The sequence below is a fragment of the Carassius gibelio genome, chromosome A8 (assembly GCF_023724105.1).
Source record: "Carassius gibelio isolate Cgi1373 ecotype wild population from Czech Republic chromosome A8, carGib1.2-hapl.c, whole genome shotgun sequence".
NCBI classification, from domain to species: domain Eukaryota; kingdom Metazoa; phylum Chordata; class Actinopteri; order Cypriniformes; family Cyprinidae; genus Carassius; species Carassius gibelio.
This window is the reverse complement of record NC_068378.1, coordinates 19303795-19317624: the sequence shown is the minus strand read 5'-3', so window position 1 is coordinate 19317624 and position 13830 is coordinate 19303795. Positions and strand designations below refer to the sequence as shown.

General features: G+C 35.4%; 2 protein-coding genes across 3 annotated transcripts in view; both read right to left on the bottom strand.

Moving 5' to 3' along the window:
* Positions 1–488: 488 nt before the first annotated feature.
* On the bottom strand, positions 489–6340 carry LOC128018782 (perilipin-3). The gene is made up of 8 exons (XM_052604537.1): positions 6245–6340; positions 5015–5081; positions 4590–4785; positions 4386–4468; positions 4072–4303; positions 1478–1836; positions 1147–1365; positions 489–1013 (listed from the first exon to the last, which is right to left on the bottom strand). The coding sequence occupies exons 2-8, from the start codon at positions 5078–5080 to the stop codon at positions 909–911; spliced, it is 1260 nt and encodes a 419-aa protein (XP_052460497.1). The 5' UTR covers position 5081; positions 6245–6340; the 3' UTR covers positions 489–908.
* Positions 6341–7616: 1276 nt separating this feature from the next.
* The window catches only part of LOC128018780 (ral guanine nucleotide dissociation stimulator-like 1), a 24864-nt gene continuing 18650 nt past the window's right edge, over positions 7617–13830 (bottom strand). For both annotated transcript variants that reach the window (XM_052604534.1, XM_052604535.1), the window contains exons 8-18: positions 13549–13652; positions 12798–12882; positions 12410–12499; positions 12205–12295; positions 11966–11994; positions 11723–11844; positions 11543–11632; positions 11012–11192; positions 10669–10923; positions 9673–9787; positions 7617–9546 (exon numbers count right to left, since the gene is read on the bottom strand). In XM_052604534.1, coding sequence (XP_052460494.1) covers positions 9359–9546; positions 9673–9787; positions 10669–10923; positions 11012–11192; positions 11543–11632; positions 11723–11844; positions 11966–11994; positions 12205–12295; positions 12410–12499; positions 12798–12882; positions 13549–13652 — 1350 coding nt within the window. In that variant the 3' untranslated portion in view covers positions 7617–9358. The remainder of the gene's footprint in view (positions 9547–9672; positions 9788–10668; positions 10924–11011; positions 11193–11542; positions 11633–11722; positions 11845–11965; positions 11995–12204; positions 12296–12409; positions 12500–12797; positions 12883–13548; positions 13653–13830) is intronic.

Here is a 13830-nt window from a genome sequence, read left to right as displayed (position 1 = left end):
GAAAGTTTCCTACTTTTTTGTGAATTATTCATTCAACTGCATTCAAATGTTGCTGTTATATAAACATTATGTATGTTATTTTTGTTCCACTCCTGTTGTTCCCTGGATGATTCATTACAGTATACTGAGACAAATGTTATGTTGAAATATAAAAAACTAGTCATTATCTAATTAAATATGCACTAATTTGCATACATTTTTTGGAATGTAAGATAAAGTAGAATGAAAAGTCTTGTTTCTGTTAAAGGTTTTTGCAGCTTTTTTAGCACTCCATAAATCAGAAACTACTGCCAGCAGCCAGAAAAAAAGAAGAATTTTATATATATGCATGCATGAGAAAATAAAACTCACTTGTGCAAAAGGAAATGGTCACTTGCTTCTGTGATATTGCGTATGTATAACCTTAAATATGCTGAAATAGTTCATTATTAAATATTACCTCACTTAAAAAATCCTTAATTTGTGCACAGAAAGCAAAACAAACAAACTTTTTCTTTTTAGTAATACATTTATTTAGCATTTCAGATAATCAACCTTTTGCAAGGGTTATGATATGAAAATCATGAAAACCAGTGTCTATGAAGTATGGTTTGCTTTTAATCATAAAGTACATACATTTTTTGTATTTAAGTACCACAAAGGTTTGAATGCTACAGAGCAGTATATCACCCACAGAAACCTACATACTCTATCTGGTAGTGGTTTCAAAACTTTTAGAATACTGACATTGGTGAAATGATAATTTGCCATTTTATGTTCATTATGCTGTAATTTCAACAATTTAGAGTGAGTCTGAAGACTCCAGTTAACACTAGTTAAAATTTGAAAATGGAAATAGTTAATACATGCAACAATTTGAACCATATAGTAACCTATTTCTGCAGTTTTACTTAAGTTGTATGGCATTTTCAATCGCCTTTCTCTGTTTTCTGAGGTGCAAAAGGCCCAACCAGCCAATTAAGAGGAGTGTTATTGAGAAGGTACTCCACGACTCCATCCAATGACTGTCGTACCTGTTGAAAGATGAAAATATACACTGAACACTTTTCTAAATTCTACATACATTTTTAAAATAGAGTAAAATAGAATAAAGCACAACAATTGGTATACAATGTACAAAATAACATAGACTCAAAATGACTATACCTGGCCCATCTGCTGCCGTGTCTGTTCTAAGAGAATGGGTGTGAGTGTGTTGGTGCTGCTCAGAGATGCCTGGAGTTCTCCAGCTGTATGTCGAGCATTCAGAAGCTGTTCCTGCACAGTGCCTGGGAGACCCTGTATACTGGACACAGCCCCTGAACATGCTGCCATCAGCTGATCACTCAAACCTCTTACCATTGACAGAGCTCTCGACTCCAGTTCCTATGAGGAGACATCCACATATAAACACTGAGAATGTGTCTGATAGTCTGGAGTAAGATAAATAAATATTCATAGACATATGTTGTATTGCATTTTAAGTAAAACAAACTACCTCTTCCTTGTCTTTTGTTGTATCTACTTTTGTCTCAGCTGTTACTTTCTCCTGCAGTTCTTTGGGCTGCCCTTCCTTCCATTCTTTCCATCTCTGCAGTAACTGCTCCGGAGCGCCCCCTAGCTGCTGGTTGGCACTGGCCAAGGTTACCCGGGCACTTTCCAGTAGGTCCAAAGTGCTGGTCATTTGAGTCACAGCTGCATGTGTAGTGTCTCTGGCCTTGCGTGCCCTAATGAGAGACTGCTCAAGTGCCCTGTCCTGAACTTTGGCAGACAGTTTTCCCAGGCGGACGAAATAGCTGGGTCTAGTAGTTACTATGAATCCTTCCTCCTCACTTGGTCTTGGTTCAGATAGTTCAGCTTTGGGCAGAACACACAACACTGATGTCAACACCTTACATTAATACATAACAAAAGTTTGGGGTCATTAAAATTTTTTATTCAATGTTTTTTAAAAGTCTCTTTATGCACGCCAAGACTACATTTATTTAAAAAAAAATTATAGTGTTGTGAAATAATATTACAATGTAGAATAACAGTTTTCTATTTGATAATGAAATAATGAAAAGTAATTAATTTTTCTGAAATGGCAATGCAGCAGCCATTATTCCAGTCTTCAATGTCACATGACCCTTCAGAAATCATGCTAATACGCTGATTTGATACTCAATAAATATTTTTTAATATTATCACATATAATTAATATTATTAATATTATCAAAGTTGAAAACAGTTATGTTGCTTAATATTTTTGTGGAAACCATGATACAGGTTCAAAAGAAAAACATTTATTTTAGTGCTGTCAATCGATTAAAAAAAATTAACTAATTAATCGCACAATTTTTTTAAATTAATCGCGATTAATCGCGATTAATCGCAATTAAAAGACTGAAACTTTTTGGATATGTAAATGTAAAATGTAAATAATTAATGTAAACTCAAGACAAAGAAACTATTTAAATTCAAAATATGATTGTTTATTGGAATTTTTGTTTAACTTGTAACACAGATTTTCTCATGTAAACAACATACCTGCAATAAACCATCAATATTCTCCAAATTAACTGTTGGCTTGAAAGCCAATAAAATGCCAATAAAAAACAAAAATGATTTCCATGTTGAATTCTAAGTGGACTGCAAAAAAATTCCAAAGTATAGTCATTGCCAGTGCTTTAAGTGGGCCGGTACGCACCAGTACTCAGTACCGCCACTTCCAAATATAGATCTTGAGCGTACCGCCACCTCTCCGTGCGCCCAGAACGTGCTTGTAGCTCATTTGGACATCTGTTTTAATAGAGGTTTTAATCTTTTACCTGCACTGCCGATTTTCAGAGCGCCCTTCACAATGCAAGCTTCCTAATTCATCCCACCCAGAGCAGAAACGACATTACCCATTCACCCTTAAGTTATACAAGTGAATAGCGCATGTGTCGCTTTCCCACTGTTAAGTGTCAACAACTCAACGTGGCCGGAGAAGGTGTGTGAAACTCGTTGTGAGTTATACTAAAGCAAAATCTTGAGTATTTATTGTCTGATAAACATTAAAAACTGTCTGCGGAGGTTGAGTCGTCCTGCAGCCCCCGCTGGCTGCTCATTGGATGCAGCATCTTTTTTCTAAGTTCTAAAAAAATACCATAGACGGCAAGGCACAAATTTAGATATTCATTTATCTAATTAATCTATAGCCTATGCACAAAGACAATATGATCTTTTTGTCCCCTTTTTGTTTTAAAGCTTGATGAAGAGAGAGAGCGCAAGTTGCTGCAGCTGAGGAGGACAGTGATGCACGCGCACAGGAGTGATTGACAGTTCGCGGCACTGTGTACAAAAAATACTCCGCTACACAATTATTTCGTTATTTCGTTTAAGCTTATTAACGTTAGCGTTACAGAAAGGTCTGATTTACGCACTGTTACAGTCATTGTTTTTTTTTTTTAAACAATGACATTTGAGTTCATGATTTTAATGTTGCTGTTTCTTGTGGCAGACTAAATGAAGAGTAATGTTTCTTGTGGCAGACTGAAGAGTAATCCGGCAGAGTTTTATACTGAAACTTTCCGTCTAAAAGTCCTTCCTTGGTCTTATCCATATTTCTTTGCACGTTGAACACACATAGGCCACAACTGGAAATAAAAAAAACTGCAACCGCGTTAATTGCGTTATTCTTTTTTAACGCGTTAAATATTTCAAATTAATCGAATGCGTTAACGCGCTAATTTTGACAGCACTAATTTATTTATTTATTTTTTCAATGTAAAAGTATTTTGTCAAATTTGAACAATTAAATGCAAGCTAGCTGAACAAAAGTATTAACTTCTTAAAAAAAAAAACCTTACTCCAAACTTTTGAACAGTAGTGTATGTACATATAATATTATAGATTAATATTAATATATGTTATACATGAAATAAAAAGAAACATGTTTTATGGTATGAAACACTTTAGAATTCAGGTCAGTGTGTTATTCATTTTATTTCATGGTAACAAAGCAATGGTGGGACTTGAAAGTGAAAGGATTTTTTTTTTTTTAAACACTGCATTTCTATTGCTTCATTTTTGTTCATTAGCTATGGTGGCCACAACTGAAATACTCACCGAGCTCCTTTTCACTGATTGGAAGGTTCTGATCCACCCAGTCTTCAGAGTGGGTGAGGGCCTTATCCACACTGTTACTGACCATCTGACCCATACGGCTCCCCATGACAGTGTTTATGCCACCGGCCACAGCCATACGTGTCTTTTCCACACCACCCAGCACAGCCCCCACCACAGCATCCTTTGCTCCTGTTACTGACTGGCACACCATGCCCACTGTATCGGACACCAGCTGCAATGGAGAGAGAATGCTTATTCATAGAGCAATTTAAGTACTACAAGTTGCATGCAAAACATGTCTGTCTAGGCTTTACCTTGTCTGCTGGTTGTTGTAAAACTGGAAGGTTTTCTTCTACCTTCTCCAGCCCTTTAATGGCATATTCATTTACCATTGCAACTGCACACAAAAAAGAACACAGGAATAACTTTTGTTACTCAACAACTATGAAGAACAACACCACAAATAAAAGACAAGGCATAATAAGACACCAACATAAATCTAGGCTTGAGATCCTTACTCTGAGGCTCCAGTCGGTCTAGTATAGGTTTGGAACCCGTAGAAGCAGCAGCACCCAGCGTGCGCACCCCGCTCTCTGCAACCTCCATTACTCCTTTCAGGAGCGGCACGCTGTCTTTAGTAGAGCTGTAGGCATTATACACCGCACCACATGCTGAACTCACCAGGGGCAGGTTGCTCACTCGGGATACTACACTCTGAAACACAAATATTAAAGTTTGTCTCAGAGTTTTTAATGTACATTGAGCTTTATCACATTTTCATAAAACCATCTTTACGCAGATTAATGAGTTAAATTAAATGGGTTACTTTATGCAAGAATGGTTTCCTCATGAATGACATCATGAATTTCATATTTGTTGGAAATAAAAAGACTTTCTGTTGTTGAATTGTCTGTAGATGAGAGTCATGAAGTGGGTGACTAACCTGTTGTTCCGGAGTAGCCTGTGATGCCTCTGTGTCCTTCTCTGCTGGTTTTCCACTATCTGCCATTCTGTGGAAGATGTAGCAGTATTAATCACAAAATCTAGAAAATCTAAAATCAGTCTGGATCCGTCTTATAAACACTAACTTACAGTCACATTTAAAACTCACAGGCTGGTCAGAAATAAATCAAATGAGTAATGATGAAAGAATTATCCCTTTAACTCCAATCCTAACCTAATCCTACAATCTGATTGGTTGGTTATAATGTTGTTTCATGACTAAGAATGAACATGTCATACTTTGGTAATTTAAATTAAATGATGCATAAACAACATAGCATTGTGCAAATCATGATAACCGTTATAGATACAAAATTATTATCATATATCAGATAAGAGCTTAGAAAGAAAACACACAATTTATTAAGCATAATCATATAATATAATGTACTGTAATATAATATGAAAATGTTTCATAAAAACGAATATATGATAGAAATAATAATAAATATGTTATAACAAGGAAATGTATGTTATATTCATTATATAAAAATGTATATTAATAAAAAGTCTACCTTTAAGCCTTAGAGGAGAACATTTACACGTTCTGTGATTTGCTGTAATCTAGTATTGGGAGATGAAGGAACGTAAAGGCAGGTCCTCTCTCAACTCCCTTTAGATTGACAGACACGGAACATCAAATAACATACTATATTATATAGCATATGACAATCGATTTTGTGGCGCTTATAATGTTCAGATAACTTCAAAAAAAAGTTTAAGTCAAGGTAAAATCAACATTCGCTCACAAATTATATATTTGCTACACTTCAAAGAAGTGGGCGTTAGTATAGAATGCTCGTCGTATTTATTTTACGTAATGATGACAACTCAAGAGCGTTGAACAGAGAATCTAGGGTGTGAACTCTCACCCACTTCCTGAGGAATTGTATTGTTGCGCCATTCAGCATTCGGCATTAACAGTAACCTATAATCTCACAATGGACTTCTTCTCATTCTGTAGTTATCGATAGTGAAAGCGTTTTTGTTTCTGAGGCGCGGCCTGTTTGAGTGAGCTTGAAAAAAACCTTCAGACAAATGGAGACATAACATAATCGTAGACTCGCACTCGACTGACATCACATTCTTTCATTCACCGATGAAAAAGATGTGTTTTGCCATTCCACACACGTTATAATCCCATTTTCAGACAACTGTCATATGAACTGACCTGTTATCGATCCGGTGTCCCTCGCTGTCCCGCGTGCTGTGGATGTGTAATGCTGTCTAATCAAACGCTGTGTCAACTTGACGCAATAAAAGTGCAAAGTTAGGCGGAGTTCTTTGAAACAAACCAATCAGCCTTTCTGAAATCAGTTTTTATGAAACTATCCTTAGTTAATGGTGACAACTTTAAATGTTTGAACCCCTTTTTTAGCATATTTTTCAATTTCCTCTTAACTTCGAAAGGTTCCTCAACTTAATTATTGAGCTTGGTAATACTCACAAAGTTGTGCGAAACAAGAAAAGTCTTCATATTTTTAACTTTTTTAAATAAAATAGGCCTATAATATTACTGTAAAATGCCTCCAGTATATAATTGTCTTTAATGAGAAAACAGCATGATCTAATATACATTATTTTATGTTTATACTGTTAATGAGCTACTTAGTCTCAATATTTTGGACCTTTATACCAGGCTTATCAAGGTTCTGATAAAGACTGTGGCAGTTTACCAGTTATCATTAAAGTATTATCACTTTTTGAGTTCATCTGAGGTGAAAGAAGCAATATGATAGTGGATGTGATCAAGTGTATGGAGTTTTTTGATGTCCAGGCATTTGGTCCATAATCCAGTCCTGTTCCTCCATGTCAATGATGGTTGCAACTCTGATGAAAGCCTAACAAGATAAGATATGGAATCTCATGAAGATATGTCTACACTTCTGCTAATCATGAGATAATGGTGATGTTTGATGCTGTGGTGACGTGTAGCATACATTGGTCAAAGCAGCCACCTCGAGAAGTATTGACTTGAGTAATCTATGCAAAAACACAATATTATTGAAGTATTAATTATATACTACTATTGCACATTTTCTTAGTATTTTTAATTAGCTTTTATTTTTATAATTTTCATTTAAATTTTTATTTTAAGCATTAGTAATTTTCCGATGTTCTTTCGTCATTTTTATTTACATCAAAAAAATGCTCTATTGCTTTAGTTCTCTTTAACTTAGTATATAGGCAACATTTCTACATTTTGTTTCATTTTTTTTCATATTTTACATTTATGTTTTCTCATCTAATATTTATATTTACTTTATTTTAAATAGCAAAAACTATTTTTGGTAACACTTTAAGGTTTCCATTTGTCAACATCAGTTAAACAATTTAAGTTAACGTGACTAACAATGAAAAAAACATTTATTAATCTTAGTTAATGTTCCCTTTGATATATAATGTTACCCAATTTTTAGTTTTATGTAACAATAACACTGAAGCAGTTAATTGAAAGACAAGCCTTTGAATGAATAAATCATTCTTGTCATTTGCTTATGTTATTTTAGGTGTGATGCAAGCAAAGTCAATGTCAGTCAACATTCACAGTACTTTCAGAGTCTCCATTTAATTCATGAAAAGCATTATTCAAATTACAAATCATCATCATGATAATAATTTATTCACTGACTGTCCATAAACAGACAATTCTTTGGTAGTGAGGAAATATTCAAAATAAAGAATTGAGTAAATTCACAAGTGCTGAATAAATTGGAATTGACAATTTACTGTTAAAACACTACAATTTTACCTTGCTAAAAAACTGACATCAAAGCCTTACGTGTTCATTGTAACAAAAATAAGTGTCTTAATTGTGAGAGAACAAAAGGCAAGAAAGGGCACGTTTGGCACATTCTGTAGTACATCTCTTGGCATATTACCAGGAGTCAGGGCTAACTAATGATTATTGAATTACATATTAACAAAATGATGGCAATTAAATAGAGACAAAAATGATTAAGGCAAAAATTCCATAAGCTTTTAGAAACTACTTGGTGTTAAAATGCCTCAGTGTAAAACTATTTGCTTTAGTGTTAAACAAGTTTTTGAGATATTCACCGGCTGCACAAAAGTAACATGTCTCAAATGCTCTAAAAAACATCTTATAGGGTGACGGGGGCACAATGAGTATGAATTATTGTGCTGGTTTATGGAAATGTCTAACTTGTTTAAATGCTCACTTTACTATACACACTCATATTTCACAGCTTTTTATTTTATACATTTTTTATTTTAGTAAACAAAATCTTTTTAAATCTTTTTTTGTCTCTTACAAAAACATATGTATACAAAAATAAAGAAAAAGTATATTATTAATATAGCATTGCATGAAGACCGAAGAGAGGGAAGCTTCAAAAAGTGGACCAAGTGCTCTTTTTAGTACACACCTATTGACTCCGCCCACTCTATAGCAAGTGCAATATTTCAGTGAGGAAGGCAGCTCAATCCAGGTTTCTGAACAGAAACCCATCATCAGTGCAGTGTGACCACACCTTTAAAGACACAACATGGATCCAATCGTGAAAGGAAACACCACAGACTTGATAAAACCAAGCAGGAACCAATCAGAACGCTTATTTTCTGCATTCGTCACACAGCTCACAATATGAGAAACCCAGAAATAGAGATAAAATGTGTGGAAAAAGCAGAGAAAAGAAAGGCAGCATGAGGAGATACTCATAATTTCTAGAAGAAACAGTTGCTCTTTTCTCAATTTTGCCTTTAAAGATGGAAAGTAAATGCAATTCTATGGATTCTTAGTGAGCCAGTCTCAGCAATTTAAGTCTAGGGATACAGTCCACACTGTCCACACAGTGCACAAGTGGACAGGAAAAGGAAATCACAGCTACTGCAGATCATCTTCAATACTGATGCAAGAGTTCCATCATTACCATTGATAAAGGCAACATGGTTGTCGTTAGTTTGCTCTTCCCACAGCTTATTTCATTTCCCTCTTTCATTGAAGTCATGTAGGCCTCTTGGCTAGGAAGAGATGTGCTCTTATGCAAATACTGACAAGGAGCAGGAGACTTTCCTGCACATGTGCAAAATATCCAGCAATAGGGAGGTTGGGATGTGACTATGTACATGTGGACTAGATGGGGAGGAGGAGGCACATGCTACTATTTAACATAAGCCTTTCATTTCAAAAGGCAAAATAGAAGAACATGAGATGCCCAAATTAGTTCTGAAATGTATTTGAAGTTAATAAACTCTCCTTGAAATAGTCTATAAGCCCATTTTCTAGTATTTTCTAGTTTCTGGTCCAACAAAAGGTCAGAGGTCACAGTATGACCTTGCTGAGCCTGACGGACAGACTGGAGCGTTGCTGTGTGCGGGGTAGTGTGGAGCTGCAACGACTGCGCAGCTGAACCGGCCTCCCCTCAGAACCACGCAGACGCAACAGGAAGTCAAAGTTTGCAGATGTGCTCATGGCGTAAAACACGTTGGCGTTGTCAGGGATGACCAATTCTGGAGAAAGAGGAAAAAAGATTGCAAATGTGATATTGGCTTTCCACCAAAACAAACCTAAACAGATTATATCTTCCAGCACCAAGATTTCAAACTGTGCCAGACACACACATTTTTATATCCTACCTCTCTCCTCAGAGATGACCTGCACCAGCTCGTAGTCAGCAGCCTGCTCACCCTCCAGGTTGTGTTTGTCCATGGCTCGAGAGATCACAGCTGGAGTTTTGTCTTGACTGGTCAGCTGCATTCAAACAATGATGCAGAAAGTCTTCTATTAATTTAGTGCCTCTAAATATGATGACTCTTTATCATTTTAGATTCTAAAAACATGTTTTCACATTAAAAAGGTTCAATTAAAACGTTGCAATTTTACTAAAGCCAAAATAAATAAATAAAATATTATCTGGAAATGTTTTTTATTTTATTTTTATATAATAACTTTCCCCCTACTGCTGATGTATAAACCTGAAGAGAAACCTTTTAAAATTCTAATAATTTGAAAAATTTAAAATTCACTATTATTATTATTATTAACAATAATACTAATTAACTATTGAATTTAAATTATTTCCACAACTCTTTGAACTTATGTACATTGCAAGGCATGAGAGATTAACTCCATATGACTGAGATAAACACTTAAACACCACAAAAATTATAAGTGGATCATTTTTAGTTTTAGTTTTTTTTTCTGATCACATCTGTGGCTGCTAAAAGAATACAATAAATCACAATTCACATCATGTTATTTGACCAGTTCCTAGACCAGTTTTAAAACCAGTGTATTTATTATATTTACAGGAGTATCTGCCTGATTCGGAACACATTTATGAATATGTATTTATTTTTTAGTTTTAGTAATGTAAGTACATCAAGTTAACACTAAAATAAAATGTGAAATGTTGGTTTTGACAAGTATATATTTTTTATTATTTCATGTGAAGGAAATGTTTTTTTTAATGGTTTTAGTTTACTATAAAAACCCTTGGTAATCTATCTGTAACTAATCATACTCTAATGACCAGTATATAAACAATGGATGCATTAAATATGGATGTATAAGCAAGAATAGATTAAACACACTCACAAGAGTAGATTAATAATATTCAAGTCCTCACTAACCATGATACTCTTGTAGAGGTTCCCGTTTCCCTGTTCAAGGCTTACTCGGATTATGCATGCATCCTGAGCTTGTGTGTTATAGGCAGGCAGACAACCAGGTGATGTTGGGGACATGGGCAGCAACGAGATCGAGCGCCGATGCATGCAAGGGGGCCCAGGCAAGGTCGGGGAGGCCAGAGATACGGAAGCGCTGGCTGTAGAAGAGGAGGAGGTGTCCATGGAGTGCAAAGAGGTGCAAGAGGAAGACTCGGACAGCTACGGAAACCAAACAGATGTGCATTTAATACATTATTTGAATACAATACTATTTCAATAACTTTGTTAGAATTTCAAATGTTTGTACCTTCTTCAGATGAGTGTCTATAGAGTGTGTGGGTGTCATGCCTTCACTCTCTGAGGGACTAGAGTCACTGGAAGACACACTGACCGAGTCCATGCTCTCCCCAGAGCTGCCAGTAGGAGGCGATCGAGGACTCTCTTTCACAGGAGAGCTTGCGTTCATGGAATCAGATCCTGAGAAGAGTCTAGTGAGGACAAAAAAAAAAAAAAAAGAGACATTAAATACATTTGAAGATTTTGTGTTCCTCTTTGAACATGCATTACCGTTCAAAGTTTGGGGTTGGTAAAATTCTGCTCTTATGTGCACCAAGGCTTTCATTCTTTAAATTAAAAATGCAGTAAAACTACCAAATATTTTTAAAACACATATGTATTTAAAATCTTAATTTAAAATGTAACTTTTTGGAGGATATTAGCATAATTGACCTCAAAGCTAACAGCCACGGACTACTGAGTCACAAATGTGTCATTTTAATTTCAAGAGGTTTTAACAATAAAACATGATGTCAAGATTTTAAGGTTTAAGGTCACTCACAGGCTTAATCTCTTCACCATACTCTTGCGGGGTTTTGGTGATGTTGGGCTGTTGTCTCCCAATCCTTCAACCACACATGACAGCGCATAGCTGCAGGAAATGTGAGAGAATTATTCTCTTTAAGACTTACATAATTTTAGATGAGAAAAAAAGGGTACAGAGTGGGAAAAATGTGTGTACCTCTCCTCCTCGGAGTACTGAGGCTGACTTTTAAACCAGCGCAGAAATGCGGGATCAGAGGTCAGACAGTAACTATTGCATGCAGACTGCAGGAGCTTAATCTGAGCGATCACTTCAAACTCCTGCAAAGAGAGATTTTGTTCAACATTCCCACAAATCGAAATTCCTATAGCCATGAATAAGAGACTCAACAGATGTTTTGACAATAATAAAGTCCAGAAAATTAAAGAATGTTGTACTTACCCTGCGTCGCTTTTCAAAATTAATCAGTCCTCCCTGTGAAGCACATAAAGAGACATTAGCCCAGATTCTCCTAATGATATTACTCATGAAAAAAACTGATTCAAGTTCTTGTGAAACAATCCAAAAGAAGGTCAAATATGTCAGAAGACTGGGAATGTTAGGTTAACAATAACATCAGAGATGATTCTTTATAAGGTTATCTTTTTCGTCTGGAAATGTGTGGTGGGTGTGCAGCTGACTCGCCTCAACATGGTCAGGCAGTGCTGTATCAAGCATGGTCAAATCTGTGAGAAATGTCCCCAGGTATGGGATCGTTCCCTGCATGGCACCCTGGAGACAAAAAAAAGTTAGCTTAAATGTAACATGACTCTCTTCTCTTCTCACTCATTTTCAAATTACATATTGACCCAGGTATTTTTTATTTTTTATTTTTTACTAACTCACCATCTCTTTCTGTAACTGCAGTCTCTTTTGAGATCTTTTCTGGTGATCTTTGGCACAGCTGTCCAGACTGGCAAATTTTGAGGTGCCCTCCTGTTAAGATCAGTGAGATATCATTAGTTTTAATAGGCTCAGGAAGAATTTTCTTCCATTTTTTTGTGTGTTAAATAGAGTTGAGAATAATACACTCTTATTGGTAGCTGAAAGCATCATCAAATAAGCCTAAAATGTAATAAATAAGCATTATCAAAACACAAACATATGATGCAATAGATAACTTTTTTTTTATATTCCACATTGGCCTAGTTATAAGTGAACACTAACTTTAATGACTCTGTGCAAAGAGAAAACACAACAGAACTGAGAAAAAGAGACGTGTGCGTGAGCTCACCCGCATTAGCAGTTCCCTGCTTGTAAGGTAATTATTCTGGTCGGAGAAAATATCGGAAAGCTCTTCAAACACCTGCATACTATCTCTAATGTAGCAGAGTGGAACAAAAACAACCAAAGAGTATGAACATGTCATTCTTAATACCATACCAAAAAGACACTACAGAATACACAACTGTTCGAAAGTTTGATTCACCTAGATAACATTTACCAAGATTCACCAAGACAGCATTTATTTGATAAAATACAGTAAAAACAGTAAGATTGTAAATTATTACAATTTAAAATGACTCATTACTCCAGTCTTCAGTGTCACATGATCCTTCAGAAATTATTCTCAATAATATTTCTTATTATTGTCGGTTGAAAATAGTTGTGCAGCTCAATCAAGTGTAGAAACTTTGATATATTGTCTTTTTCTAAACCCTTTGATAGCACAGAACACTTATTTAAAATAAATATTTTGTAAAATGTTTAATGTCTTTATTGTCATTTTTGATTAAATAAATGTGTCCTTGCTGAACAAAAGTATACATTTCTTACAAAATAAAAAAATAAGTGATCCCTAACTTCTGATTGGTAGTCTATATCCATTTAGACACTTTACTAGCAACCATGACACAAAAGGTAAACAGTCAATATTATTAAAAGGGTTTGAATAATTTTACCATTCGATATAATATATATATATATATTTTTTTTTTTTTGAAATCAGGAAATGACTGACAGGCTTGTTAATTGACTGAACCTACTTGGAAACTGAAGCCCACACTCTCTTGAGTCTGTAGATGGGGTTGGACTGCAGCGCTGATAGTATGGCTCTCAGAGACGAGAAGTTCTTACGAATACGGCACTCCTGAAAACATGTTAATCCATGTTTACACATTTTCATTTACAAATGGGTCTAAATGAGACTAGAAAGTCACTCAACACTAAAGTGCTGCAGACTGATTTAGTTCTAATGAGCCTGGGGTTAACAAGTTTAAACGTGAACAAATCATAAGTCATGAGCATGTATTTGAGTATGCTTTTGG

Coding starts and splice junctions, on each gene's coding strand:
- LOC128018782 (XM_052604537.1), bottom strand. CDS start 5,080: ATGGCAGATAGTGGAAAACCAGCAGAGAAGGACACAGAGGCATCACAG. Junction 4,786..5,014: donor AGGCTACTCCGGAACAACAG/GTTAGTCACCCA, acceptor TTTGTGTTTCAG/AGTGTAGTATCCCGAGTGAG. Junction 1,014..1,146: donor CACGGCAGCAGATGGGCCAG/GTATAGTCATTT, acceptor ATCTTTCAACAG/GTACGACAGTCATTGGATGG.